The sequence below is a fragment of the Phocoena phocoena genome, chromosome 10, assembly GCF_963924675.1.
Source record: "Phocoena phocoena chromosome 10, mPhoPho1.1, whole genome shotgun sequence".
NCBI classification, from domain to species: Eukaryota; Metazoa; Chordata; class Mammalia; order Artiodactyla; family Phocoenidae; genus Phocoena; species Phocoena phocoena.
The window spans coordinates 70,740,011-70,754,039 of NC_089228.1; the positions used below are offsets into that span (position 1 = coordinate 70,740,011).

The 14,029-nt window shown below is 46.4% G+C and overlaps 1 protein-coding gene across 1 annotated transcript in view; it reads right to left on the reverse strand.

Moving 5' to 3' along the window:
- LRFN2 (leucine rich repeat and fibronectin type III domain containing 2) overlaps window positions 1–11,807 on the reverse strand; it is a 35,995-nt gene extending 24,188 nt beyond the window's left edge. Inside the window, exon 1 of the mRNA XM_065885644.1 lies at window positions 10,408–11,807. Coding sequence (XP_065741716.1) covers window positions 10,408–11,807 — 1,400 coding nt within the window. The remainder of the gene's footprint in view (window positions 1–10,407) is intronic.
- Between the last annotated feature and the right edge of the window lie 2,222 nt (window positions 11,808–14,029).

Consider the following 14,029-nt stretch of genomic DNA (forward strand, 5'->3'; position numbering starts at 1 on the left):
CAGATGAGAAGCCTCAGGCTCAGAGAAGGAAAGGGAGGGGGATAAGAGACCACGTCTGGAGCCCTGGATTCGACCCCCCTGGTGTTAATCACTGAGCCTCAGCTGGGGGGTAAGAAAAATGACTCCAGCAACTAAAATGCACAGGCTGCTTTTGTTTCCTAAATGTTTCACATACTTTATCTCTTTGGAGATAACCCCATTTGAAGGGGTTTGTATTTCAATGTTATAGACGAAGCAAAGTCTCAGAGTGGTGAGATGACCAGGGCAAGGTAGAGCTGGATGGGAAGCCAGGTCTCCTGACTTCTTCCCTCACCAGAAGTTCAGAGACCAAACCCCAGCCGTGGGATTTACAGCAGCTCTGCCCATCAGTGCCGCCCATTCCCTAGGTACAACGGCCCAATGCTGAACACACATCAGAGTCACCGGGGGAGCTTTAACAACACGGACGCCTGGGCCCCACCCCAAGCTGACTCAGGATCCCTTGGAGAGAGGATACAGCTCCCCAGGGATTCTGGTGCACAGCTAGGCTTGGGGAACACTGGGGTGGTGGGAAACCTCAGGCTCCAGGTCAGAATGCCTGGGTTTCACACTTCCCCCACCCACAGTTCTCCTGGAGCTGTTACGAGGCTGAAAGGAGCTGGCTGCTGTGAACATGTTTGGGGGAAATTCTAGTTGTCAGATGAGTGTTTGTGTTTGGTGTCATTCTGATGGCTGCCACCACCAGCATGATCCCCAAGTCCCAGACACTCCTCAAGCCTGACCCCTCCCTCTGTAAACCTTCTTTGGTAATTTCCTGGTGAGAAATAAGTAATATCCCCACCCCCACCCCCAAACCAACCAAATGTATATAAAATTAACAAGGAACTGGTTCTCTGGTTCTCACTTACTAGAGGGGGAAAAGCCACACTCCAAAAGAAAAGTAGACTGGATGCACAATTCAACTCCCTTTACTCCTGCTAATTATTTCTCCCTTCGAAGATGTCTTCAGACAGAACTTTTTGAGAATAAAGAGTGAATGACAAGTAGAGAATTTAGTCACTTCTGAACAGATGCCCTGAAGGTTTTTGAATCTGAGTGGAGTCATCTTCTTGTGCAGAGCAGGAGGGGCAGGATGATAAAATGGTGATATGATTTGAGATGCTCTTGGAAGGCACCCCTGAAAAATGTCTCTCCTATGCACAAACTTGCTGTGGGTTTTGAAATTCCACCATTAGAGATTCACTCCTTTGGGTCTTTTAGAGTTTCCAATTGAACTGCAAAGATTTCTGAAAGGGGTGACACCTTATACTTTGATCTCTTAAAACTCTATCAGATTGTTTTCCTAATTTACAGTTCTCTTAGAGTAAGGTTTTGAAGAATGGAGCCACAAGAAGAAGCCTGGAGAACAGGGACAAAAAGAGGGGGCTAAGAAAGGAAAGTGGACAGGCTCCTAATAACAATAAGTAATGACATGTATCCTGTACTTCACAGTTGAATATGAAAGATGCACTTTCAAATAGGTGATCTCATTCAGTTCATGCCACTGTCTATATAACATATGCAGAAAGGAATCTCTGTTCCCATTTTACAGACAAGAAAACAGAGACTGACAGTGACGCAGTGTTTTGCCCGTGATCCCAAGACTAGTAAATGGTAGAGTTAGGGTGCAAACTCAGGTTCTAGAAGTGCTAGCTGCCTCTTTGTCTTCTGTATATTACTGGCAGTGCATTGTGCCTAGTTTTAAAAAAACTACATTTCCCAGCCCCCCTTGCAGACATGTGTGGCCAAAAGAGATATAAGCAGACGTTATTGGGTAGAGTTTCAGAGAACCTCTTCCCCTTGGCCCTCTGGCTCTTCTGCTTTTTATCTTTCCCGCTGTATAGAAAGGAGATGTGAAAGCTAGAGTGCCGGCAGCCATTTTGCACCATGAGGGAACCTTAAGGACAGAAACTGTGTGCTGAGGATGGCAGATCAGAGAGGTAGGAGCTGGGCCCTTGGTGGCCATGCTTCCCAGAAACCCAGGCTAAACTCTCTTCCACTGGACTTCTCTTACACAAGAGACATAAACCCTTATGAACTTAAATCTCATTAGGTTAAGTTTTCTATCCATCCTAATTGCCACGGCTAGGCCTTAGAAATGTGGGGAAAGCAACTAAAGCTGGAAGGGAAAATCTCAGCAGACTCCCAGTGGGTTACCCCATCCTTCCGAGAAAAAGAAGTTATAGTTGGTGCCCCCCAGCCCAAGTCTCCAGCCTTAAGGAAAACTCCTTGAGATCTCAGCGAGATGTGCCCCACAGCATGGTACCTGGCGTTGGACGTAGGACACCACGTTTCTAGTCTTTGCTTTGTGGAACCTTGGGAAATCCACTCAATTCATTAAAGACTTAGTTTCACCATCTATAAAATGGGTATAATATTTGTCCTGTCCATCTCCACTTGTGGACATCAGATTTCTATTGTCAAGCAAAATGTAAAAGAAATTTAGGAAAATATAAAACCCAAGATCAATATAATCAATATAAAACCCAAGATCAATATAATCAATATAAAACCCAAGATCAATATAATCAATATAAAACCCAAGATCAATATAATCAATATAAAACCCAAGATCAATATAATCAAAATAAAACCCAAGATCAATATAATCAATATAAAACCCAAGATCAATATAATCAATATAAAACCCAAGATCAATATAATCAATATAAAACCCAAGATCAGCCAGGCTCATCTGGCTCTGACCAGGGAGTTGCCAGGGATCTTTCTACCCCACACACCCCAATTTCCTCCTTCACACCTTTTTTTCCTCTGCCTGTCAGGGCTCAATCCACTGTTTCAGGAGAAGCTGAGATGTCAAAGAAGCAGCTGAGTCAAAGAACCTTCCCCCTGCATAGGTGTCAGGTTTTGCATATGGCATGACTCTTCCTTTAGGGAGCACCTGTCCCTAGCAGTTTCTTCCCATATCCACAAGATCCCAGGTTCATCAGTAAATTTCCCTCCACCCCAAGGTGGAGAGGGCTACATTTTCATGGGGTAGGGGGGACGAACTGAGGTGTTGATTCATAAGATCCTGATGGGGTAGAAACTGGCTGAATCTGCCATTTTATTTTTTCCCCAGAGGGGAAACAGAGCAACAGTAAAAAGAAAAACAACAACAACAAAACAATGCCCTAACCCCAGCCCTGCAAAACTCTGTGGGGTGGTTCAGTCTCCCCCACGGTGGGGAGTATGTCTGACAATCATGGAAGAATATGGCATGGAAAGGGGGGTCTGAAGATAATTGGGGGTCGGGGCATGGAATGGTTACTATCTTCTACCACCTTCAGGCCTCTTGCCTCATAACCCCTCACTTTTTCTACACGGAATTGATGACAACAGACTAAGCGGCACAAAGACAAGGCTGCATCCTGGCTAATTCCACACTGTGCTATAGAAGTATGCTGGCTGTTCCCTGGCCCTCCTGGGGACTGTTCCAACATCATGCCTGGAGGCAAGTGTTTGTGAATGTCAGTTGGGCTGCTAATGACATGCAGGGCACTTAACTTACCATGTCACATGGGGGACGAAGCAGAGCTGGGATGGGCTTCTGCTTTCTCATGCACGAGGGGAGGCCCCCTTCTTTCTGACTCCCCTCTCGCCATCCTTCCTCTTCCCCTCAATGACTCCTCCCCACCCCCCTGACACTGCCCCCATTAATGCCAGCCACTTCCTGAAAGGGCAGGCCCTGGGGCAGACAGATGCGGGAACTGGCCCTCCTCAGTCACACGGGAAACAGGCCAGGCCCCACTTGTGGACTGTACGTGTCCAGCGTGACCCAGGGCTGCCGGCAGGGCTCAGCCGTGTGTACTCAGGGAAGGCAAATGGCTTGGGAAGTCAGCAAAAACCATTAGATAATTAGGGAGCTAATTATCTGATTAAAAAAAATAAAAGCGAGACACTATTTCATAGCCAAATTCAAATCCTGAGTTATCCACGGCTTGGAATTAGCCATGCCTCTGCTCCCCCTTCCTGGTATATAGAATGGAACCTGACGTTTCAGACACAGCTCACAGTTCCCAGGGCTTCTGTAGGCCCATGAGGTTGGTCAATGGTGACCTGTCAATGACGTGTCCAATCTGGCTGGACAACTGAGCCTCCACCAAGGTCCCTGTCTGTGGCCACAGGCCTCAGGGCTTAAACCCCTATGAGACAGGGCACCCTAACCCTGGGAGGCAAGATGCCATGTGGCCCCAACTGGCAAAAGCAGGTGGATTTAGCAAGTGTGGTAACCATATTGCCTTGATCATGGGATAATAAGAAAACAGAGCCATAGACCATCAGGGTAGGCTCACTTAAGTCAATGGTTACAGTTAGGCTGACCACTCAGCATCCCTGGCATGGAGTTAGCCGGGTTCTGCTCGAACCCTTCTGGTATGGGCAGCTCACCACCTTATGGCAGCCCTTGTTTATTCTGCTGTTGGGCAGCTCTGATGTTCATTTCCGTTCTGTTCAGTTCACCAGATGTTGACTCCATAGCTGTTGTGGGCCAGGACTTACTAGGAGCTAGGGATCCACAGATGAGTAGGTATGAATAGCACATGCTAGAGAGGAAGAAAGACACAAGCCAAATCATTTTGCAGCCAGATGGAGAGCAATGAGAGAGGTAGGTACAGACGCTGCTATTGGAAATTTTTTATTGTAACGGGTCAGTGCCTGCTTTCGTGTGTGTGTGTGTGTGTGTGTGTGTGTGTGTGTGTGTGTGTGTTCCTCTCTCCTACTCATACATTCTTTGAATAAATTAAGGGATATATGACTCCTTTCCCAAATCCTGTCATCTCCAAGGTAACCTCTGCCCATCTCACAAGATTCTAGAATCCCATTCTCATCAACGGATCTCTGGATATATTGCCATTGGTAAAGATAATCTCTTGAGATTCTGTCATCCTGTATTAAACGTGTTACAGCTCCACTCTGACCAGCTTGAATGATTCAGTGATTAAAATTGTAACCTCCCATGATCTGAGCACTTCACCTCTGTTAACACAACCCAAAATTACAGGAGTCTTTTGGCAGCTCCATCACCTTGAGGCCATGATGTCCTTGAGATCAGCTAAAACTCTGAGCCGATGCCACACAAAATTCCAGTCAACCCAGATGTGCCTCACCTTGAACTCATGCAGTTGAGTTTTTGAACGGAAAGAGAATACATATTTTCTGTGTCATTATCCATGTCTATAAGAAAACATACTGAGCAGTACAGAATGGGGGCAGGTATGGGCACAAGGCAGAGGCTTTCTCCCATGCTCACATCAATTTGTTGAGCAACCTGATTACTTGACCAGTTACAAGTCCACTTCACCAGTTCACACGTCTCCATTCTGGCCCAAACACAGGGTAAGATTTTTGTCAAGTGTCCTTTACGGTTGTGATGTGCTCCGTTTACGGCAGTGAATCACAGCCATAGAAACTCCTAGGATGTTTTCCAACAGCACCTATCACCCCAGAGGTTCTGGCCCACTTCCCCCTTGGAGATGCATAGGGGTGAGGGTCTCGTGGAGAATGCTGTGTCAGGAGGGATGTCACTGAGGAGCGGGGCTGCGCTCGTGAATGACAAGGAGGCAGATTGAAAGAACTACTGGGTCACAAACTAGTGAATATAACAAAAAAGAAACAGACTCACAGATATAGAGAACAAACTAGTGGTTACCAGTGGGTGGGAGGGGCAAGATTGGGGTAGGAGATTAAGAAGTACAAACTTCTTAATCTGTACAACACAGGGAATATAGCCAGTATTTTGTAGAAACTATAAATGGAATATAACCTTTAAAAATTGTGAATCACTATGTTGTACACCTGTAAATTATGTAATATTGTACATCAACTATACTTCAATTAAAAAAAAAAGAAAGAAATACTGGGTCATAGTGTCCCCTGAAGACAGCTGAATACTTGGGCAGGATTTGTCCCCTGGGAACCCATTCTGGGTCCTGGCAATCAGCATTCTTCGCCAAGGGCTTATAGCCACCTGTCGAGCAATTCTGCCCAGCCTAGCATCCTATGCTTTATGGGGTCTAGTCTCCAAAAGGAGACTATCCACCCTTTTCCCATCTTGGGCACTTCTCTTTCTGTCCATGCTGTCTCAGGCCCACCCCCACGGGCTTGGGAAACTCAGCTAGTGTCTTCTAGTCCTGGGATGTGACCCTTTGGGTACGTGTGATGTGTCTCTGTTGGCCTTGGTTTCCTCCTTGAGTACTGGTCTTGCCCTTCCCATGTTGCCTGGATTCCAGTTCTGTCTCTGCTACTTTCCATGTAACACCTTGGGCGAGTTTCTTATATGGGACGTGGAATAACAATAGTTCTCACCTCCTGGGGTTTTGAGAAAACTCAATGAGTTAGTACACATAGAGCCCTCAGAATAGCGCCCGGTTCAAGTAAGCTCTCAGCGCAGATGTGTACCATTATCGCTGGCCCTGTTCTTGCCGGGGAAGGTGGAGGCCAACTGGAAACTGCAGCTTTCCCTGTGGCTCTTGTCTAGTCCTCCTGCAGCCTCCTTCCTAACCAGCGCATTTGTCCTTCCTGCTGTGAACATGGATTAAGAGCCCTGCCCTCTGTACAGTGTGTGCTCCTCTTTAATATTCATCTTTGGATAGAAGCCTTTCTGGCCCGCTTTTGTACACATCCCTGTTGAAGGCCGAGCGTGTCACAGAGCCACTGTTCAGCCCACTGGTGTCTCTTCTTTCTTATGGGGACGGTTTGCTTTCTAAAAATCCACTGTATCCTTCTTGGAGTCTCCCATTTGTCCTAACAGCCAGCTTCACTGTTCGGGTGAGGGCAGCACAGCCATGGTGGCTAAGTCTGGGCACTGAAACCAGAGGCCTGTGTTCAGATCAGTCCTGCCTCGTTCTGGCTGTACAAGCTTGGGAGAGTTTTAATTCTCTTGGTCTTTTATATTTCTTGGTATGTCCAGGAGATTTAAATGAGATATTTACTTCTTGGAACGCTACATTGAAACCCACAGTAAGCTGGCAGTAATGTTGTCTGGTGATTGCTGTCACTATTATCGGGCTACAGACTCACGCTGTCCTTTTTCTCTAAATTTTGGAAATCCAACTTCTTAAAGACTGAATTGCGTATCTAACCATACTCTTCCCGTTTCTCGCCCAGGACGGCAGACAAGATAATGGTCTCAACGCTCACCATTGCTGTTACTATAACCATCACTATTGCCAATAACAATAATAATAATACTTTGTATTCCTTGAACACTTACTATTACGTGCCTGCATTGTTTGGAGAGCTTTCCGTGCTGCTTCTCTTCTAATCTTCAAGACCACAATAAGGGGAAATCTGCATTGTTATCTGCATTTTTTTTCCCTGAGATTTCTAACGTTTCCATTTACTTCATTTTATTGTACTTTGCAAATATTGTTTTTTACAAATTGAAGATTTGGGGCAACGCTGCATTGAGGAATTCTATAGGGGTTATTATTCTAACAGCATGTGCTCACTTCAAATCTCTGTGTCACATTTTGGTAATTCTCACAAAATTTCAAACATTTTCATTATTATTCTATTTGTTATGGTGTCTGTGATCAGTGATCTTTGACGTCACTACTATGACCCGCTGAAGGCTCAGATGATGGTTGGCATTTTTTAGCAATAAAGTATTTTTTAATTAAAGTTTGTACTTTTTTTAGACATAACGCCGTTATACACAATAGACTACACTATAGTGTAAGCCTAACTTTTACATGCACTGGGAAACCAAAAAAATCACGTGGCTCGCTTTATTGCAATATTCACTTTATTGCCGTGGTCTGGAACCCAACCCCAAATATCTCTGAGGTGTGCCTATATTTCTATCTATAAAGCTAGTGTCTCTAGGATCTCAATCACAAAATAAAAGCACTTTGAATTCAGCTTTGAGTGACTTCAGAAGTATACCTCCGATCTCTCCCATGGCCCTCGGAGGGCTTCTGAGACCCCCAGGGAGGGGTGCCATCTTGGCAACCTTGGCTTGCTGCCACCTTGATGCCAGTATCTCCCCCTCACAAACTGCATGTCCCTTCATCCTGCGCCTTTGCAAGCCTCAGAGCTGGTAGCTTTTTGCCTTTACACTTTATATCAAAGTCAAAACCATATAATAAATTCACAAGTGAGAAATATACTTATTTTCAAAAGGTCAACCTCACAAGGTATCAAAGAAATGCAAATTAAAGCAAGGTCCATTTTTCACCTATGAAATTGGCAAAAATGAAAGTAAATATATATTCTATAATTGGCAAAGGTGCGGTCAAAATGGGCACTGTCACCTTCCACTGGTGAGAGGATAAATAAATGTTTATATGCAATGTAAAAAGGTTATAATTTACCCGTGAAACCAGTGATTCAACCCTTAAGAAAATATGCTAAGGAAATCACTGAAGTTGCACAAATGTATTTATGTACAAAGATACATCCGTTGCTGCATTACTTTTCTTTCTTTGCTGCATTACTTTTAATACTGAAAATTGGAAACAACCTAAATGTCCAACAATAGAAGACTGATTAAATAAATTACGGTATGGCCAAATGATTAAAGTACTTTAATACCATGGGATCTCAGCAAGCTACGATGTTGAGTGAAAAGAATTAAGAAACAAAAGGACACGCTAGATTGATCATAAGTATTGTTTTGAACTGAAATAAAACTTAGAGGCCAAATGCTCCTGGTTGATTTTGAGTGGTGGGATTACAGGTCATTTTTTTTCTCTCTCTTTATCATTTTGTCTATGTTCCAAATTTTCTACAAAGACTATTACTTTTATAAGTAGGAAAAATATATATGCAGATTGTTTAATTTCATATATATATGAATACAAAACATATATTGTTTAATTTCATATATATATATATATATATATATATATATATATATATATATATATGACATGCATATACTTCAGTTAAGTTCTAATGCTGTTTTCTCTACATCCTGAGAATGAAGGTGCTCTCCAGACGAGCCACACATATGACGCCAGGTAAGGGAATTTCCTTGGCTCCTGCAGCTTCCATGGTGTACCCACCCTCCATCTCATGGACTCCGTTTGGTGAATAAATGCCTTCCTTTCCCCACAGCTTCCCATCCAGAGACCGATTCATCAACTGAGAAAGTCAGAGTTGGAAGAAACCTCATTGACAGATCAAGGTTCTTGACCTCTCTTGTACCATGGACGCTTCAGCTGTCTGGTGAAGTATATGGGATCCCCTCTCAGAATAATCATTTTAAATGCATACAATAAAACACACAGGATTTCAAAAGAAACCATGCATTCCTTGAGCTGTAAGATTCTAGGCCATGTCTGTCATGTTTAACACAAGCTGAGGCTGGCCGAGGAGGAAACACACCTGTGGTCAGCCCCAGACCCTTTGGCCTGGACCCATCATCTGTGGGCACCTCCCTCTCTCCGGAAAGCGTAGGCAATTCTGTTGCAGCTTTTCAGTCTTAATCTCCCTTTCTATCAGCCTAGGAAATGGCCCTTTGATTATCACGGAAGGAGATGAACATCAGTGTCTCCATTTCCAGATGAGGAGACTGACACCCAGAGCGGTCAGGACAGGTGGGCAGGATGACCCCACCTCTAATATTCAGTAGGCTTACATGGCCTGCTCTGGTTAATCAGAGCTCATCCAGGCCTTCTGAGGGACCAGAATGCTCTTCTCCTTCTAGGGCTGCCTAGAGGAAAGAGGTTGTCTGAGGGTGAAGCCAAATCAGAAGAAAAATGAAACTTAGGGAAGCTAAGAAACTGAGAATGCAGGATGTTTGTGGGGCCTGAGGCAGGTCCCCAAGTTTTCAATTACATGAGCCAACACATTACCTCTCCCTTTTTCTTTTTTTTCAGCCAGTTTGAGTTGAGTTCAATTACCTGCTGACCAAGTCAGGTGCCGATTATCCCCGTTTTACAGATGAGGACAACTGAGGCAAGGCAAGAGAATTAGACGACTACCAAGTGGCAGAGTGATGATCTGAATTTTACACCTCCTGACCTTAACCGTGACTGCCTACAAGTCCAGGTGAAGGTCAGGTTCATCCCTCCTTGAAGGAGTCAGATTCTTTGGCCAAGAGTTCTGCTCATTGTTACTGTGTGCCCTCCATCTGAGGCTCAAAACAGAAAGTTCTGAGGCTCACAGCCACGAGCCCACCTACCACAGTCACGGACCTGGGAGGTATGGTCCTCCGACACACACATCTCTTTGGGCTGCCCATGTGGGGTCCCGTCTTCTTAAACTTGTAGGTAATGTTCATTCTACTTCCCCTCACCTGCACAAATGGCACAGTTTGTCCCCAGAATCCCACAGCCACCTCTGGGGAGGTGGGGCATAGGTGGGAACAGTTCAAAACCCTCCCCATCATTTCCTCCTGGCCCAGCCAGACACCTCCCTGTGTTGCCGCAGTCCCGGGCTCACCTGTAAATCAGTACCTCATCGTCGGAGCAGTTGTACTGCAGCTGGTACATCTTCACCCGGGGGGCCGACTTGCTTACCGACCACTTGACCAGGGCCGAGGTGGTGGTCACATCGGACACTAGCACAGCCCGTTCCGGGGGGCTTTTGGGAGGCTCCCCGCCCCCACTACCTCCACCTCCCCGGCTGGTCTTGCTGGAGCCAGTGATGTCCGAGAGGCGGGACTTGGGGGACGCCGTGCGGCTGGTGCCATTGCTGAGGTGTGGCAGCTGGACAATGGAGACCTCCACCGTGGCCGTGGCCTCCCCGGCGGCGTTGGCAGCGATGCAGGTGAAGGCGCCGCTGTCCTGAGACGTGGTGATGAGGATGTCCAGGGTGCCATTGTCATACACGGCAGTCCTGGAGGAGTTCCCCACCAGGCGGTCATCGGGGGCCACCCAGTGGATGAGGGGGCTGGGGTCCCCGATGGCCTTGCACTTGAGTGTGGCCGCCTGGCCCTCCAGGACCAGCAGCTTGTGCGTGTGCTGGGTGATGAGAGGCGGTTCGCACACGAACTCCTCCTCACGCACGTGCCAGAAGTAGCGGCCCTTGAGGCCCCCCGGGGAGCCACAAGTCTCCAGGTCATCGTCCCGCTCGAGCCTCCGCAGCCAGAGAAGCTCGCAGTTACAATGCAGTGGGTTTCCCCCAAAACTAAAGGACAGGGGTGGAGCGAAGGGCGTGGCCGTCAGGGCGGAGGCCTGGGAGTGGGCGAAGATGGGGTCCGGGGGCAGCTTCTGCAGCCGGTTGGAGGTGAGGTCCAGGCGGGCCAGTTTCTGCAGGTCGGTGAAGGTGCCCTCGGTGATGTGGTCCAGCAGGTTGTGGTCCAGGCTCAGCTGGTGCAGGTTGACCATGCGCCTCACGGAGCCCCAGGGCAGGCCGTGGAGGTTGTTGTAGGAGAGGTCCAGATCCTCCAGCGTCAGCAGGAAGTCCTCGAAGGCCTCGTCTGCGATGCCTCCCAGCTGGTTGTTGTTCACAATGAGGTGCTGCAGGTTGACCAGGCCCCGCAGGGTGTCCTCCCCGAGGCTGGGCAGCCGGTTGCTGTCGAGGTGCAGGGAGCGCAGGCTCTCGAGGTCCAGGAAGGAGAAGGGCTGGATGTGGCTGATGGTGTTCCTGGACAATGTCAGGTCCACCAGCCCCGTCATGTTGGCGAAGTCCTGGCGGCCGATGTGGATGATAAAGTTGCCGCCCAGACGCAGCTCCACCGTCCGCCGGTCGATGTCAGGGGGTACGAAGAGCAGCCCCTTGGAGGGGCACAGGGTCCCCAGTGACTCAGACAGGTTCTGGCAGACACAGTACTTGGGGCAGGCGTCGACCACGGTAAACGCCATGACAAACGCCAGCAGGCCACCAAGCAGGGTCTCCATGGTCTGGTCACTCAGGCCACGGCGCCTGGAAGGGAGGGACACAAGGTCAGGGTCAGGAGGCGACTTCCTAAAGCCCTGGCCCAGAGCTTCCTCCCTCACACCCACCCCCTGCCTTGGGGAGCAGTAGAGTAGCATCTGCTCACGCAGGTGTAATCTCTTCAACCAGTCCCTCCAATGCGATTCCACTTTTTCCCTTCTCCTTAGCTCTTATCACCTTGGAACAGACTATTTAATTACTTATTAATTATGTTTATGGAATATTTTCTATCTCCCTCACTAGAATGTCAGTTCCATGAGGGCAGATACTTTTTTCTATTTTGTTAATTGCTATAACCTGCACATCTAGCACAGTGCCTGGAACATATTAGATGCTCAATAAATATTTGTTGGATGGATGCATGGATGGATAATTCCATACCAGTGGTTCATCGAATAATCATTGGATTTGAAAAGTGTTTTGTGGCTGGATTTTGAAGTGGTTTTGCCTTCTCAATTGGGTTAGGCTCAGCATGAAACCAAATTGGACCAGCATTCCCTAAGAACAAGAACATGGACAAGGAGAGAGCTGTCCCTGGGAGATGCCAGTGTTAGTGGGGAACTGGCTTTGGGTAAGTTCTTCACCATGGGGAATCCACATAGTGGGTGAATCTCTGGGAGTTCAGGGAGGTGAAGAAGGAGGTGGGATGGGAAGCCAAGGCGTGGACCTCTTCTGAGCACTTAGTATGTGCTGGGTCCCCTGCCCAGACCTTCACATACATCACCTCATCTGGGCTTCAGGAACACCCTTCATGGGGAAAGGCTTATCTGTGTATATAGATGAGGACTTGTCCATGGTCTAAGAGCTTCCTTCAGGTCCTTATGCAAAAGTCACCTTCTCACCAAGGCCCTACCCTCTGTGCACATCCCTCTTCCTTGCTCTGCATTTTCTCCTTGGAATTGATCACTATCTAAGTTACTGTATGTTTCACCTAAGTGTCTTGTTATTGTCTGTGTTCTGCACTGGCAAAAAAGCCCCAAACGGTTGGGGCTTGTTTTTATTCACCACTGAATAAAAGGCCTATAGCACTGCCTGTTGCATAGTAGCTGCTTTTGTGAGAATGACTATCCAGGGAAGGAAGGAACAGGGCTTTGGATCAGGTCTTTGAATCTCCAAATCTTACAGTTTCATCATTATTCCATGTGGCTCTATTTTTGTAGTACTAAGAACATCAACTGAGTTGGACTTTTGGAAAATCATTGCACACTGGCCGTGTAGCATCACGCAGACCAACAGCTCTCGATTTGCCTTCTAGGAGTGCTAAATAGGGTTCTGCAAGGCCACTGAATTGGGAAGCACAGCCCACTCTCGCTCACCCTTTCAAAAGCTCTCGCTGCACTAGCAAGTTCGTAGAAGTGTTGAGAAATTCTGTGGCAGTAAAGAAATTTGAATTAATGTTTAATCCTGCATTGCTCCTTTTTTTAAGCTAAATATACTCCTACTTTTTGCATAACAACTATTAATGCCTTGAGGAAGTAGAGCTCTATTGCTCCCAGTTTAAGGAGCACAGATGTAGACAAAACAACCAGCTGATAAAAAAAAGATACATAGTAAACTTAAAAACCTGTTCCAATCAGATATGACTTTACTGTGAAGATTTGAGTTCCATCATTCTGTCTCTTTAAGGGTAAATCTCCGACCTGAAACCCTTCGGGGTGAGATTTACTCTGCATTTTATCTGTAGTGAGTGTTATTCCTGAACAGCACTGTCCAATAGAAACATAATACGAGCCACGAATATAATTTTAAATTACATTTAAATTACATGGCCATATTAAAAAAGTGAAAAGAAACAAGTGAAATCAATTTTGATCAAGTATTTTTCTTAACCCACTATATCCAAAATATTATTTCAACATGTAATCAATACAAACAGTTATGAATGAGATGGTCAACATTCTTTTATTTGTACTAAGTCTTCAAAATCCAAGTGTATTTAACACTTAGAGCACATTTCAAATGCTCAATAGCCTTATGTGACTATGGGCTTCCACAATGGACAGCACCGTTAGAGCAGGTGTTAGCCAACTGTAGCCCAAGGGCCAAATTCAGCCTGCCACCTGTATTTGTAAATAAAGCTTTATTAGAACATGGCCATGCTCATGTTTGCATATGGTCTATGTCTTTTTTCATGCTACAATGGTGGAAGTAAGTAGTTGCAGCAGACAGAATATGGCCAGCAAAA